The sequence below is a fragment of the Dermochelys coriacea genome, chromosome 7 (genome assembly GCF_009764565.3).
Source record: "Dermochelys coriacea isolate rDerCor1 chromosome 7, rDerCor1.pri.v4, whole genome shotgun sequence".
Taxonomy (NCBI): domain Eukaryota; kingdom Metazoa; phylum Chordata; order Testudines; family Dermochelyidae; genus Dermochelys; species Dermochelys coriacea.
This window is the reverse complement of record NC_050074.1, coordinates 4,623,620-4,640,777: the sequence shown is the minus strand read 5'-3', so window position 1 is coordinate 4,640,777 and position 17,158 is coordinate 4,623,620. Positions and strand designations below refer to the sequence as shown.

The window sequence follows — 17,158 nt, the reverse complement described above, 5'->3', positions numbered from 1 at the left end:
AAAACATAAAACATCTTTGCATTTGGAAAATTCTGCACAGCTTTACTCTGCTTTGAAGAAAGGCTTTCAACTTGGCCTGAAGAAGTGAAGTTGAATACATGGCTACTGCTATCCTGCTTTAGATCTTTACATCAAATTGTGACAGTGAAATCCCTTTACGTCATGACAGCCAGGAAATTATTCCACAGCATGGTCTTTTTAAAAGGGTTCTCGATGCTCATGCTTGCAATCAAGGCTAAAGTATGTGTTTCTATATAACCTGACCAGATGGCAGTAGAAGAGCATGTCATCGTTATATTTTCATTGCTGGATACTGTTCACCTTATGCTACGACTAGCTGGATTTAGAATCATATAAATAGTAAGATAGAGGCCATTAAATATTGAAAACACTGAAGAAAAATGTCCATGTAATTTGCTCAGGAGGGCTGTGTAATCTGACTCTTTTGCACAAGCTCTGCATAGCTATAGAACTTATAAGCATGGGTTACCTGCCCTGTAAGAGGTTGCACAGCTGGTATGCTGTGCAAACCTATGCAGAGAAAATGAAACAAAGTGAAACAGGAAACCCTATCACAGAGAGTGTCAGTTAGATCTGTTTCCAGATTGGTTTAGTATATAAAGTCATGTGAGAGGCGGGTTCATGCCCTTAGCTTTTTTTCCACTAGCTTCTCAGTGAGCTCTAAAATACATAGCAACCACCAGAAACCTAAAAGTATACTACAGTATATGCAGAGAACTTAGCAGCTGAGGTCCTCTTGAGCAGATCGCCAGGTAATGACCACTGCTGCCTTTTGAGTTGGTTTGGTAGGAAATTGTAAAAATCTCTTCTGGGACACCTGAATGACCAGAAAAGTATCTTCTGTAACATTGTAGACGTCACTGGAATTTAGTACAAGAAGGTCAGTCTCAGCACTTCTTTTTAATTTGCAAGTTGAATTTGCATAATGAAAACCCAACCAAATGGCCATGCTTTATTAAGGATTCATTGGTAAGCAGGTTATAAAAGGAAAATAAAATGTTGTAATAAATGGTCCATCAATTATTATAGATTGTTATAGAGTCCAACAGGTTGCTTATAACTTAATCTCTCTCTGTTTCTGTTCCCCATCTGTAAAATGGGGCTAATAACCTTAAAGGGTGTTCTAGTGGGTAGAGCACTGGACTGTGACTCAGGAGATATGGTTTCTGTTCCTAGCTCTACCACTGGCCCAGTGGGTGAACTTGGACAAGTCACTTCCCTGCTTTGTGCTTCATTTTCCCTATCTGTAAATTGGGGATAATGATACTGACCCCCTTTGTTAATGCTTTGTGATCTACTGAGGAAAGATGCATTATACAAGAGCTAGATATTGTTAGGAGAACTATGACTTATAACTATCTACAACGCTTTATACTCCATCCAAATACCTATACCTATATCCAAATACCTGTAGCTATATCCATCCAAAACACATACTGCTCATATGTTAACATTTATTAACCCTTTATAAACTATTTATAAATGTATTCTTAATATATTAATATAACTTATGACCAATTAAACAGCATGAGTATATCAGCAAGTCAGACAGAACAGGCCAGGTTATCCTGCCAGAGAGATGTCCTTGGAAAAAATGGCCTGCCAGGAAAAAGTTCTTGTAGGTGTGTATTATTTACAGTTACCAAACCGGACTTCAAGTCACAGACAGAGCACAGATTTTGCTACTGACTTCACTAATATGCCCCTAGTACTGAAGCTTTTGTAGAAAGACTACCACTTGGATTGATTCAGCATCAGTAATCAAATAGAATTTCTAGAGGAATCAGAGGAACAGCTGATCTAGCTGATCAGTAAGTGATTTCAGGGTACCTGTGGGAACTGAACGTTTAAGCACCAACAAGTCTCTAAGTTATTTACGTGTTCTGTACCTAAATGGGCTAACGCAATAAAAACGCCATGATTTTCTGGCCACTATGTTATATCAATTGCATAGTATGGCATTTATTATATAGTTTCTTATGCATTTTTATTTGTTTTCTGTGGTCAATACTACAACAGGAAAAGTGAACTTTTTACTTTATTTTCATTGGGTACATTACCATGATGCCATTAGCCACTCATAGTGTGGCTGTGGTGAGGATTTTATAGCTAGACCTTGGAGGTATGAATTGTAGAAATGTAGAAAATAGAAAAAATTGGGAGCAAATAGAAGAACAATGCAAAATGAGCTGTACAATCTGACAGAACTTCCCTTGTCCCATACATTAGGCCCAGTTCTGAAACTGAATCCTCATAGACCAACTAACCCTCTGCCACCAATGGTCTGAGTCAGACTGCTGGACTGGGGCCACATTTAGCATCTTGTATTAGAATAGATACGGGCTGGTTTTTAGAAGCAGCTTCCCATTTTGTCCCCTGTCATTTTATGGCCTGAGTAAATGCAGACACAAATATTTATGGATGATATTGATGTCATTTACAGATCTAGCTACCTGATTGCAGCTGCAAATCAGATAATTAGATGTGTAAATGAGATCAGTTGCACCTGAAAAATAACACGTTTCAGAGTAGCAGCCGTGTTAGTCTGTATTCACAAAAAGAAAAGGAGTACTTGTGGCACCCTAGAGACTAATAAATTTACTTGAGCATAAGCTTTCGTGAGCGACATCCGATGAAGTGAGCTGTAGCTCACGAAAGCTTATGCTCAAATAAATTTGTTAGTCTCTAAGGTGCCACAAGTCCACCTGAAAAATAGTGCATGCAAAGGAGGAGGGTTTTTTCAAAATCAGGCCCTGTGTGTTAACATTACATTACATACACTACATTATTTTGCTGTTAAAAGTTGTAACTTACCCTTGCAAGGACCACAAAGCATCAGCAAAATAATGCATTGTGTAAAAGATATATGTTTAAATGTGAATACAGTATAGTATTTTCTGTGGAAAATCATTTTACTAACACAGTGTTTAATGAATATGACACTAAGTATCTTCTTGAATTTTTGGTATTAAAAACAAAGGTTTTTTTTATTTATGTGTTCACCATTTGTCTAATCTCTTTCAGTTGCTCTTCCTTACACATTTATATGTTATCCATCCCTTGCTATTTTTGATTTATTCAATATCAATATTAACTACACAGACTACCTTTCCTAAAGATCTAACAATTTCTCAGTCATGAAATATGTGTATCATCTGAAAATTATGTTCACTTTAAGAGGCATATATGCATCTGAATGGAAACTGGATGGTTTTGTTTCATGAGAAGTTTCATGATAAATATTTCATTCATAAGGAGAACAAGCCGATAGTGTGAAGTGAAATTTACCAGAAACATAAAGAAATCAGAAAGCATTTTTTCACCCCAAAATGACATTAGACTGTATTTTCCCCTGGTGGTGGGACTGTGTTCAAAAGTTAAGAATGAAACTCCAAGTCATTCTGCCTCTTGGCTATGTAACCAATGCCTTGAAATGCAGTTACTGACTGATTCTTGTAAGGATACATTTTAAACGTGTTATTGCATTAGCAATTTTATATTCAGTATTGTTGATACAATTATGTGTATCTTTGTTTTCTGATATAATAAGATTGACCATAAGAAATGCAACTCAAAAATGTATTTACACCTAAAGAAAATTGCTAATATAATATTCCATTGGAAGAGGAGAACATGAAATGATATAGTTTTGCAGGATGGCCATTAAAGCTGCCCAGAAGACAATAGCAATATACGGAGTGGAAGAGACCTTCCAAAGCAGAGTTCTGGAATGATCATCCTACGTGTTCATATTGCTGAGCGAGATGATTAAGGGTGGATTAATTTTTAAAACATCTCATATTCTTTAGAGGCTAAGTTCCTGAAACTGCACGAATTCCAAGTCAATGGCAAAGTGTCCTCTGACTGCACTGTTACAGAAGTAAGCACTTAATCTGGTGTCCTGACTTAGGTTTTACTATCTCCTTACTCAAACTCCCAGTGGGAATAAAGACACAATAAAAATTGAGCCAGGACTTCTGGATTTGCCTCTGAAATGAGGCTGTAAAGAATTTTTTTGGTTTATGCTATAATATGCTAAAGACAGAAAGAGAGAGATTTCTGAAAATGACTTATTTCTTGTTGCTCAGATAGCGCAAGGAATAAACTTCCCAAATTCTACATCTTCCAGATACCAAAACCCCATTTTCATATAAAATATTGTTATGATGAGATGCTTTTAAAATATGGTTATAACTATTTTACCAATGTAGGGACATTAAAATATTTTGAATGTTTTGGAAATTGTGGGCATGAAACATTATTTTACTGTACATTGTTTCTGGAAAGCATATTACATTTAACCACCTTGTATTTGATTGACTAAATCATTTTTTTAAAGTTCTCTTTCATGTAATAATTGCATGTGCATCTTGAGAATGCTATTAAATTCATAATCCTCAGCAATATATACATCCTTCAGAAATTAACCATTGAGTACATCTCATGGACCCATTTCCAATTGAGAAACATTCACACACAAACCTCATGCTAATTAATCAGGATCTGTTCATAATTCTCTGCATACCACACTGAAAACATATACTTAGATGTCAGTGCACATTATAAAGTGTTCCTCCTCTCCAGTCATTAGGCCATGATCTAGCAAACAGATACACGCAGGGATATTCTTGCACCTGTGGAGTCCCACAAGGTTCTGCATGCATGGATATAGTTGCAAGATTGGAATCTTTCTCTTCTGGTTGGTGGAACAGCGTTCATGTGCTCCAAATGAAAATATATCTTTAACATTTGGAGAGAGCAGGGTAAATGGGAAGTTTTCCTTAAGGATAAAAGCCTGGCTCCATTGAGTTCAATAGCAAAACTCCCACTGATTTCAGCTGAGCCAGGATTTCACCCTCAGTGTTTATTATTTTGAACCCTGATTCCAAGATAAAACCTTTAAAATTCCTGATAGGTCTTTCAGTGTAGTTGTTTCATATATCCATCCAATCTAAATGTTGATATAAGAATTCAGATTTGCTTGCTCATGGTATATTTTTAAATTAAAAGCTACTTTCTGTGCTCTGACATTGTATCAGGACCTGTAAATTAAGTTTATTTTGTTTGGGTGTTTGAGTAGTTTGTTAATTTGCAGCTTTTAATTTTTTTAGGTAACTTGCTTTTTATTTCAGACTAAAAAAAAATAACTGCACTTAAGCCTCCCATATTCATGCTTCTTTCTGAAATGGTTTGCTTTCGTTTTTTGACTGTTGTCTTGTTGTGAACTTTGCAGATTTGTTTATGAGTGTCACGTGCTTCTGCTACATCGGCATTGTCACTGTTATGGTATTTTTCTTTCTGTCTGTTTCTTCCACAGGAGTTTAACAAGTAATCTGCCCAATGTGAATCTACCAAATGTGAATCTCCCTAAAGTACCAAATCTACCAGTTAACATCCCACTAGGCATCCCACAAATGCCTAGCTTTTCTGCACCGTCATGGATGGCTGCTATATATGATTCTGAGTGTGTATTGAGTTCACATTAGATCTCATTTAAATTTAACGTAATCTTGGCATGGATATGTGTTGTTTGTTTCTGTGCATTATATATAACTTTAAAAGAGTGACAGAGATAGATAATTAGATATTTTACTAAATGAGGCAACCCTTATGTATTTCTGGCATGTACATTAGAAGTTTTTATAAATATTGAGACTTTGTCTTACGCCCGCTGGAAGCTTGAGCAAGCGTCTCACTTCACAAAATAATTGTTGACAGTGGGCTGTAGTCCTGTTGGAGTATAAACTATAGTACGTAAAATCTGAGCTGACATGTCTCAAAAGATAGGAAGAACCAACTGCAGTGCAAGTTTACTAATTTCCATGGACCAGATGTAGATCTAAAAGTGAGTTTTATTTTTCTGCAAGTTCCTTATTGCCTGGAATTCTTGTATAATATTGCAAACAAAAGGGGGAGGCATCTATAAGGATTCTTATGCATGACTTGGGGAGCCCAATGGTAATTGAATTCTAGAACCACCATCCCAGCCTCAATACTTAAAAATCATTTTGAATGTCTTGAATCAAACGTAGGAAATCAAACAGGGCCCAAGTCACTAGTATGTAATAACTAGTGCTTTGGGTTCCTATGCCTATCACAAGTTTGTTACCCTTATGACTGTCCTATGATGTAGGATACATACTCAATAAAGAGGCATGATATATGCATGTTTTCCAGTGTGGGTCATGTGACTTCTGTAATTATGGTGGGTCCCCCTTAACAGTCATAGTCACTGAATAGTGCCAGAGATCGGTACCCAAAGGGATAAACAAAGCTGTCACTGAGTGTTGGGCCGTCATTCTAATAACATTTACAAGCATGAAAATTGAGACTTTCTAAGTTCTCAGTTCAAATTGCTGAACTTTACTTAGTGTTACACTGCAGAAGGATTGTCTCAGCCAGTCAAATCACAGGGATACTGGACAGTTACTGAGCCACCCATGTCCTGTTGTTTTTTGACAGCCATGCAGTATGCAAACCCTGGTGCTTTGACTCAGAAATCCACACCCATCTCCTACCGCAAACATGTACCTCACTTCTCATGAACTCCCACCTCCCAGCCACCCTCCTGCTCCTCATAACCCACCTTCCTCCTGAGGAAAGTTCAAAGTCACCAGCACCACCCCAGAGGGCCACTTCGTTTTAATACACGCTACTTGTATTCTCTCCCCACTCCCTCACGCCTTCTGTGACCATCCATTCCCCATCCTTTCTTCCCTCTTAAAAGCTGAAAGGGGGGAACTGTCAGGCCATGCCATGCCAGTCCAGCAAAGCACCAAGGCACCAATTCATGAAAGGATTCCACTGCAGGAAGGTTAATGTTAAGCACATGCTTACATACTTCTCTGAATCATGTCCTCAAACACGTGTCAGTTTACGCACATGAGTACTATGGAAGTCAGTAAGGCTACACATGTGCTTAATGTTAAGCATGTGCTTTCAGCAAAGCTTTTTGTGTTGCTAAGGGTTGGGATCCCCAGAATAACTTGCCAAGCAGCAGCACCTCAGGGTACATCTACACAGTAGCTGGGAAATGTAATTCCCAGCTCAGGTGGACGTACCCACGCTAGCACCTACATATAGTAGTATGTCCACAGTGGCATGGGTGATGGCTTAGTCTAACCACACAAGTACAATCCCCCCATCCCTCTGGGTAGGTGCTTTCCCTAAGAGGGAAAGTGAGGCAGTGTTAAAATTGCAGGTAGGTTCACGTCCCTCGGCGGTGTGCTATACACAGCCTGGTAAACCAGTACTCAGAGCAATCTAAATTAGGGTCACCAGATGTCCCAATTTTATAGGGACAGTCCCAATTTTGGGGGGGCTTTCTCTTATATAGGTACCTATTACCCCCCAACCCCTGACCCGATTTTTCACACTTGCTATCTGGTTACCCTAATCTAAGTTAAACTTGAAAACAAAGTCTGTCAAAACTATGTCATGCTTTCATCTTTTTCTTATACCAAAGCTGCCGATAGGTTGCCATGCTTATTGATTTATTTAACTATTTATATTTAACAAAAAATTGTCACTTTACCCAAAGACAAAAAGTCTCACATTAACAATAAACGTCGACTTTTTATTCGGCAGGAAGGGTGGCAGAGAGGGGGCAATGATCCAGGTACAGGAAGCTACACTTAATTTACATCTACACCTGGATTCTACTGAATATGCTCTATAGCACAGGTATCATTTTGGAAAGCAATACTAATGAACTGGAGGCAAAGCAAATGACCTTTTATATTCAAAAAAAATGAAATATTAGAGTAATTTGTATTTCAAAGAAATACAACTCATATTCATGCTAAGTTGGCTGTATTGAAGGCTAGATTAGGCAGTATCTGTAAATAATACTTAAAAGTTTGTATTACTTTTTTCTCTGTGCATGCTCTGTGATCTTGTTTTTGAAAAGATAAGAATCAAGACATGACAGTAAAGTTGACAATCATCTTTAATAAAACTAAAGCTTAAGTGTGAAAGGCATTTGCAAATTTCTATGTGATCAAAGTAATTTTGGTGCTATTGCACTAATAATGAACAGTTCATTTTGGACATAACATAGAATATTATTTTCCTCCCAGGAAAACCTAATAATGAGCTGTTCAAAAGAAGAAAAAAATACGGAACGTAATTTTTTTGAAAATTCTGAAACCAGATGGGTGTCATAATGTTGTTGTAATAAATACCAATTATTGCATTCATGTGTATTTAATTATTTAAAACATAAATTCACGCAGTTCCAAAACTGGGCTTAGATTAGAAAAAGTTTAATTATTCCTAAACATAGGTCTCAAACAGAAGAAACTACAAATACAGATAGGTTGACTCTGGGGGCTGTGCTATTGAAGTTACACAAAACAGTTTTTTGACTAAAGATGCCATTTAAGGAAATGCCTGATTCTCTATCTTTTCAGTGTCCCAGTTCCCTTGAACCCACTCACCGTTCATTATAAAGGACTTGTTTTAGTGTTACCTCTCCCTTAGTGTTAGATACATCTGTTCCTACTTCTGAGCTGATTCGTTCTTTAAATTGTTACCTTTGTTAGCACAAGCCCTCACAGGACCCCTCTAGCATGTTGGGAGTATGGTTTTCACCTGGCAGTAGCCATGTATGCATCAGCTATATTTTCCTTTGTAGCATTAACTCAATGCAGCTGGCATCTGTCACAATAGAAACACCCTTCCTCATCTGTTTCTATAGACGATGTCAGCACAAGTGATAATGCATGGTGTGTTAACATCTTATCAATTACTGTGTTAGCATTAGTGGTATGCGAGGAGGGGGTTAAAGCTCTTGAAGATCTCTTGGTAATTGTCATGAAAAAAAGAGAGAGAGAGAAAAGGGTTAGAGATAAATTTTTCTGCACCAACAAGACACAATCAAGGCCTGTATTTTATCCTGTAAGTGGAGGTTTTAGACACAATTATAGTTGAAAAGAACCAAAGTAGCTACACACAACGAGCCCGAAGCGTCCCATCTGTGCACAGGAGTGGGTAAGACTATGCACTTTGGAAAGAATTCAGACTTTTGCAACCGACCAAAGACATTGCAAAAAAAAATAGAAATTAAAAAAAAATCTGTTATAGATGCCTTTGCAAAAGGCTGATTTGTGAGATGTGAAGTAGTCAACCTAACCAAAACTCTTTCACATGAGATGTCTAGTGTTCTTAGTTCAATTGACTTACCCTGATTTTTTTCCAGCTGTTCAAGAGATAAGGTGTGTCCTCGCTCACCACTTGTTAGCACTGTCCTTTACTTGGTAACGTTGGGCAAAAAATTAAAAATATATTATTTGAAGGAAAAAAATGCATGAAACCCTAAATTTGAATAACTGCATACATTCATGTACTGTAGTTATTGTCAGTCACGGGTTTTCTACCACAAATTTTAGCCTTAATTTTGAATAATCACATATGTCAATGTGGTTATTAGCTAAGGCTGATTTTTACCATACACACTTTCTCCAGTTAATGTGCGTAATTCATAATTTTGTCTTATCATCTGGTCTGGAAAGATTTGTTAGTTATAACAGCAAGGTAGACTAGGCAAATGTATGGTAAAACTCAAAAGCCTGATGATGGAGATTACCCAGGATTGTTCTGTGTATTAAGCCACTGTATGCCCTCAACTTGTACAAGAATGGTCTCCACATCAGGTTTCCAATAGTATGGTCCTGGGTATGACTTCTGTTTTCATTTTACCCTGCCAGCAATGGATCGGGAACGTCTGAAGATCTGTTCTGGAAACTTGATGCCCTACAGACCTTCATTCGGGATTTACACTGGCCTGAGGAAGAATTTGGAAAGCACCTAGAACAGCGTCTAAAACTTATGGCAAGTGACATGATCGAGTCTTGTGTTAAGAGGTATGTCTGAACAATGGAACCGGAAGGGTCTCTTATAGCAGATCACAAGAAATTGTCAGGGGCGGGGGGTTACCCTATCTTATTGGAAATGAGGGGGCCATACTTTACCTTTCAGCTTGACTTCAGCCATTATTCTTTTTAAGCCCTAATTTGTTTCCATCCAGCACAGGCTTTTCCATCCAACATTTGTTTCCATCCAGCACACTTTTTATCTCTGCAAATTATTGACCTCTAAAAGGCAACATCTTTTAAATGTAGTCTCTAGCGAATGTCTATTCCCAATAAGGCAACAAACCCCGCTCATGTCGGGCTTTCTCTGCTGTTGTTTATTGTGCACCTCCTCTGGAGTCAGGTCTGGGTAACACATTAGGGCGCGGGAGAGTTGAATGCTGTAGAAGTAGCCATGTGTGCTATCTCAGCACCCACATGAAGTGACTGACAAAGGAGATTGTGCCATTCAGAGAACCAGTCAGGCTTTCCGGCTGCCTTTGGTTGAAAAAAGTCATCACCGCCAATGCCACCTCATATGATACACGCCTGCAGAGCCTCTGAAACAGAGCACACCTTAAAGGAACTCTTGGGAATATGTTAACAGTAGTCATTTTGGTAAGGAAACATCAAGGCTATCTTGTCACGCTGCCCACAATTGTTTCCAGTTGGTTTCAGAAGGAGGTGATGGGGGTGGGGAGAAAGAAATGAGCTTCACATCCTCTGTCAGGAAAAAAGCAAATGGCAAAAGAACAGGTAGAGAGGCAGATGAAAGCCACAGCAGGTATGTGCAAGGATCATGGGGGCTGCAGGTGGCTCTGTGCCACCATTGTCTGGCTGTCCTGCAAGTGCAAACATGTTTTATTTTTCTCTAATGCCTGGCCGTTTGGATCCACAACCTCCCCATCCACGAAGTGCAGAGATTTGGGCTCAGAAATTGGAACGCAGAACAGGCAGTTATAGGGTTGCTATTGCTGCTGTGAAATAAAACACAGCATACAGAGAATTGGATTAAAGGCCAAAGCCCACAGCTTTTATTGAAATACAGTAACTCCCACGGCTGGTTATCTGGCACCCAATTAGCCCTGCAGTGCCAGGTAACGTTAAAATTTGAGGAGAGCCATCCTGTCATGGACTGGCTGGGATGATTTAGTGGGTGTTGGTCCTGCTTTGAGCAGGGGATTGGACTTGATGACCTCCCAAGGTCTCTTCCAACCCTATGATTCTGTGACACCAAAGAGATGCATTTTCCCATGCTACAGTCCCCAAACTATCCCAGCCTCTGGGAGGAACATGATTCCTCTGTGCCCAATGAGCCCCTCCCTCACAGCATGTGGCAGCCAGGCCCTCCTCCATGCTTTTCGTTGTTCCTCCCACCATTTTCAGCACATCTCTTCTGAACCCTGTGCAGCCATTTTATAGGAGGTGGCTCTGGCAGCTTCTGCCTTCTCAAGCTGAGCTCAGCCAGCGCCCTTTTAAGGTGCATGAATTGACAGCAAACACCCTAGTCTTTGTAGCATTGTGCAAGGGAATTTATCCTGATCTGCGCCACTGACGGCTAAGGTGCCAACTTCCCTTTTTGCAGCCAAGGTGGGACCTGCCTTTGGGCATCAGTGCTTCATTCTTCTGTATCAACCTGCAGGAGGTTCTGGGCGAAGGCAGTAGAGAAAAAGTATCAGTGCAGTGGCAGGCAAAATCTCTTTCCCAATCCCCGATACTGTGATCAGATTCATCCTGAGCTTGTGGGCGAGGACTAGTTTGAATAATCTCAAGCTCATGAAGTCAGTCGTCCCCCAGAACTCAATGTCCAGCTTCCCTTCTATTAACACCATTAAAAAGTCTCTTTTCAGACCCCCAGGGAGGGCGAGTAGGAAGCACTGCAAGCTGCCAGCGAGGGAGTGAGAATTGTCCCTGCTTTCATTAGCAGCCTCTTTTAGCCCTTGCCAGCCTGGGGAGAGGCAATTTGCATCCAACTGTAAAAGGGCCACCAGCACCAGCCTCTTGCTGCCAATTCCACTGCCATGTCACAGGAAGGCCAAAGTAGCCAGCACGGTCAACCTCCCCCACCATAGCAAAACAAACAAGGAAAAGGGAGAAAGAGAGGAAGACGTGAGATGCCCACAGCCGGCATCAATTTCCCAGCACTGTTCTCTAGGTCACAGCACGGTCTGTTCCCATAGAGGTACAGATCTTCATTCACATATAAACCTTTGGGTATTGATAAAGACTCCTTCCTGATCATCCAAAAGGCAAGTTTAACTGTCAAGTTAGTGAAGTCTCTTATTCTGTATTGTCCTGCAGGTGCAAACTGCACAATAGGTCATAAAGATTTGTTAATTATGTTGTGCCTTCTTTAAAGGTCTTGAGATGATTGTGATATCTGTGGCATTAGAAAAGCTACTGTTTCTTGCTCTGCCAGTATATTGTCTGATATAAATGCTGAGTGTCTTAAGTTGTTTCCATTGTCTGACTCTGTTCTCTAAGAGCAAATTGAAAATAGATGCATCAGTCTGAACCTCTAGCTAGCATTATATAAATTGTAAATATTACACTAAGGAAATAACTAGGTGGAGTTCAGCAGTTCTACACCACAGAAACATTGTAAGATTATTCCTGAAGAAGGATAGCTGCTGGCTTGCTGCTCAGTCTTTTTAGCAGTAAAGAGGATTATTCTTGAGCTGGATTTCTGTGTTTCTTCATGCTTTTGCTTTGACTTGGCTCACCTACCAACATGTGTCCATGCAATACAGCACTCTGCTCTTTATTGGCCATTCAATGTGCCTCCTGGCTCCATGACCCATGACATTTCTTTTCTCTTTCTTTTAAAAAAACTAACCCTTCTATTGCTATACCTTGGGGAGTAACTTGGGGTATTCTTTATCTCAGAATACTTCTGTTATATACTTTAGTGTCCCTTTTAAATACATTTCCTGTAATGAGAGAACAGTTCATGATGATGCTTTGGAAGTGGGACAGATCATGCTCATCTTTCCAGGCAAACGCAAAACCATGGTCCTGATCATTTAAAGATTCCATCACCTTGCGTCAACATCAGGGTGCTAACTCCTGTGCTCTGGCTAACGTCTGGTAATGGTAATTACATCAGGCCAATCCACTGCTGGCGTAAGCCAATGATGCTGTGCTCCCTGCTTACACCAACTGTGAATTTGGCTCCTTCTCTCAACCTGTATTTCCCTATCAGTTTCAGTTTGACATGGTATTTTTCTTGACTTCTTCCTCTAACCTACAGCTCACTCTTGCTGTGCACTATTGAACAGCTGCCACATTTCACAAGTGGCTGCATCTCAGTGTGGGGGAAATGAGCTCCCCTATCAAGACCCTGTCTCTGCTATCAGATCCAAGCTGGCAGGCCCATGTGCTCATACAGATCTGATTACAGATCAGGAGCTTGCTTCATTTATAGATATCAGCCTACATTTCCATAGCCCTCTCTGATCCTTGAAGGTCAAAGGTATTATGAGTAATTGATATTATTCATTGTTTCTAATTTCCAGGCTTCTATATTAATTTGTTGATACAGGCCCACTGATGTCGTGATTCTGTGTTGTATTTCTAATAATTAATAGAGTACTCCCTTACTACAAAGTCCCTCTAACATTTTGCATTCAGAGAATTCAGGAATCAGAGGACATTACTCATTATGCTAAAAGTGTTCCTAATGTAAAATACTGGAGCCACTTATGGCCCAGTAAGTATTTAAAAATTATTCTCAACCAATCTGGCAGTCTTTAGTCAGACAAAACTCTTATGGAAATAAAAAAATTAACTCCCTCTCAAATTGTAACTGAATAAAATTTAGCAAGGACAACAGAACTTGTGTGTTTCAGAGTAGCAGCCGTGATAGTCTGTATTTGCAAAAAGAAAAGGAGTACTTGTGGCACCTTAGAGACTAACAAATTTATTAGAGCATAAGCTTTCAGTGAGCTGTAGCTCACTGAAAGCTTATGCTCTAATAAATTTGTTAGTCTCTAAGGTGCCACAAGTACTCCTTTTCTTTTTGAGAATTTGTGTGTGTAATTATACACATGCACTATTTTACAACTGACTTTTTGTAAAGGTATCCTGGTACGTATGTGTTTGTTTTTCAAAGAAGCAACTTCTAGGAACATTTGTAAAATCAAAGAAAGATTCAGCCAAGCAGTAACACTGTGAAAAGATAGAATTGCACTAATCCAGTAGTGGCCTTCCAGTTAAGCAATTAACAGGTTTGTATCAGCTGTGTTTAGTATTATATACCAATAGACAGAATTTCCTTTAATTCATCATGTTTACTGTTTGATTGCATTTCAACCGCAGGTATAAATTATCCAAAACAGTCCAAATTATGGGTGTACACTTTAACACTTCTATTTGTAATCTCATCACACTGTTTACCAAGTATGAGAAAGTAGTAGTTTCTCTGAGACCGTTACACACTTTATCCGTAGCACAAAGTGTTTCTTTTTAAATTGGAAAATCATTTTTAGTACAGCACATTTGAAATAATTGTATTCTACCATTTATGGTAGCATTCAATTTTCTCTTTCACTAAGCATTGTGTTCCACATATTATTAGCTACAGTATCTTAAACACCAACTGAAATGGTCTTTTCCTACTTTCTTTAATAGAACCAGGATTGCATTTGAAGTAAAGCTGCAAAAAACCAGTCGATCAACAGATTTCCGAGTCCCTCAGTCAATATGCACCATGTTTAATGTTATGGTTGATGCCAAAGCTCAGTCAACAAAACTTTGCAGTATGGAAATGGGCCAAGAGGTAAAAATGCAAATTATTTTTTATATAATTTAGAGAAAACTTAATGAATTTTCCTATCTCCTATTCTGCTAGTTTCAGAAACATTCTAACCATTGTGGATTTTAGCCTTCTGTACAGAGTATGCCAATGAATATTCAGGGTCTCTCCATCAAATAAATCTATCTAATGGATACGGACATTCAGAATTCCGTCATTTAGTAGTGATGGTTGGCAAGGATTGTGGTGTGTGTAAGCTGCCTTTAAAGCCTGCTGATGCATGATGAACATGTTTATTGAGTCATTAACTCCACCTTGGAGCCATATCTTTGCCAAAAAGCTGGGTATTTACATGTAGTCACCAGATATATAAGATATGACTATTTTGAATAGACAAAGAAAACAAAAATATTAAACTGTTTGTTTTGTTAAAAAGACAACTTCCTAAAATATATTTGAATTCCGCCTGATTTGACTTCCTTGAATATTGACTGAAATCAGCAAGTTTTATGATCCCAATTGTCCAGGTTCTTAATGACTCAAGGTTTCAAAAACAATCCAGTTTTGACCACTTGCTGATCTATTTTGTCCCTTGTAGAGACATTGTTGCAGCTTGAAATTTCCATATTTAATATTCAAAGTAGAAAGACACGCTAAATTGGGCTAGATTGAATGCATCATCATGATCCTTGTGCTCCTATGGCTTTAAGCCAAGTTATATTTTCATATATCAGGCTCGAATCAATTCAGAACTATTGCTTGGATCTCCTATTTTGTTGCCAATGGGGGTCTCCTAGATAAGATCTTCCACTACAGCTTTACATGTTCAGAATATATAATAAATCATTGCAAGTTGTTTGTTCTTTTTAATTATTTATCTCACTCTGATCTATAATCCTCTTTAAGGGTCTGACCCAAAGCTCATTCGAGACAGTGGGAATTTGGCTTTGGCCCATTGTACTTTATATTTTTATGTTTTCGGTTGTAACATTTTGTTTGTGACAGTCTCTTTTGGGGGACGAGGGGTTTCAAGCTTCTGATTGTTGAGTTTCTTTCCTCAGCCACCTATCCAATTTAGGGCACGTACTAAATGGACTCTCGTCAGCCCAAGGCATGACTATTAGGCTGGTTGGTGGAATCACAAGATTTCCACTCCCTAGTTGTTTCTTCATTCTTGCCCTCCATCTCCTCTTTTATCCCCCTAGTTCTTCAACCCCACAACAACCATGTTGGCCCCTTCCTATCAGCCAGCAGGGTGAGGGTTGCAATGCTAATACCTTCATCTACTCTCTGACACACTGCAAATCAAGCACTAAACCTTAGGGCAGTGTTTCCCAAACTAGGGATGCCGCTTGTTCAGGGAAAGCCCCTGGCAGGCCCGGCTGGTTTGTCTACCTGCCACGTCCATAAGTTCGGCCGATCGCAGCTCCCACTGGCCGCGGTTCGCTGTGCCCGGCCAATGGGGGCTGCGGGAAGCGACATGGGCCGAGGGACTTACTGGCCGCCGCTTCCCACAGCCCCCATTGGCCGGGCACAGCAAACCACGGCCAGTGGGAGCTGCGATTGGCCGAACCTGTGGACGCGGCAGGTAAACAAACCGGCCCGGCCTGCCAGGGGCTTTCCCTGAACAAGCAGCATCCCGAGTTTGGGAAACACTGCCCTCGTGAATTAAATTAGGGGGAGGAGTGACATTTCTGAATTCAGGCCGACTCCCACAATACATGGGATACTACAGGGCTAGCTAGTTATGTTAATCACAATGGTCAAGTCTGTTACCCAGTAACATGGGGATCTGATAGCATTGGCTAAATCCAGAAGTAGTGCTGGCGGGAGTTGTGTGTATTTCCTCATACACGCTTCGATACGGCAGTTTCCTTTGAACTATATGTGTCAGTGCATGATGGAGGCCACCAGACCAATTTGGCCTTTGGCCTGAGACAATTCAAAGATCTTCAGAGATTAAAGCCCTGCATTCAACCCACTTAGCCACTCAGCTCTTCTCAGTTGCGCCAAGAGTGAGCATAAGGCTCTGGAAATCTTTGTGTGCTTCTTTAAGAAGGTATTTGGTATAGTAGCTTGGAGATAACATAACTATGGTGTGAAACAGCAGTTGCTGTGCTAGGATGTTTTTAACAAATAGCTGCACTAATAGACCTGTAAATCAGATGTAAATTATCAGTGCATACATTACTGTTTAGGGCTGCAGTACTCAGACACCCTCCTTTAGCTTTGCTTTTTTGTAATGAATTTCCCTGCCCTCATCTTGACCTTCTCTGCTCATACCATTTCATTTTGGGGGCTACCTCCCCTCCTCTTGAAGTTGTGTGAACCTCTGGGTTGAACCATTTATATTTGGAGGATGAAAAGGGTTGATAAAGGTTAAAATATGAGCGAGTGTGAGTGTGTGTGTGTGTGTGTGTGTGTGTGTGTGTGTGTGTGTAATTGTTGTATCCAGAAATGCTACTCCAGCTATTCCATTCCAATTCTAAGCTAAACTTAGAGACTGTCATCAAATAGACTAAAAACATGTAAC

The 17,158-nt window shown here is 39.7% G+C and overlaps 1 protein-coding gene across 35 annotated transcripts in view; it reads left to right on the top strand.

Annotated features, from left to right (window-relative positions):
* Window positions 1-17,158, top strand: part of CADPS (calcium dependent secretion activator) — a 381,267-nt gene that overhangs the window by 309,415 nt on the left and 54,694 nt on the right. For 23 of the 35 annotated variants that reach the window (XM_043518607.1, XM_043518594.1, XM_043518591.1 and 20 more), the window contains 3 exons: window positions 5,339-5,485; window positions 9,729-9,884; window positions 14,502-14,649. In XM_043518607.1, coding sequence (XP_043374542.1) covers window positions 5,339-5,485; window positions 9,729-9,884; window positions 14,502-14,649 — 451 coding nt within the window. The remainder of the gene's footprint in view (window positions 1-5,338; window positions 5,486-9,728; window positions 9,885-14,501; window positions 14,650-17,158) is intronic. The other 12 variants (XM_043518602.1, XM_043518606.1, XM_043518608.1 and 9 more) reach the window with 1 other exon arrangement.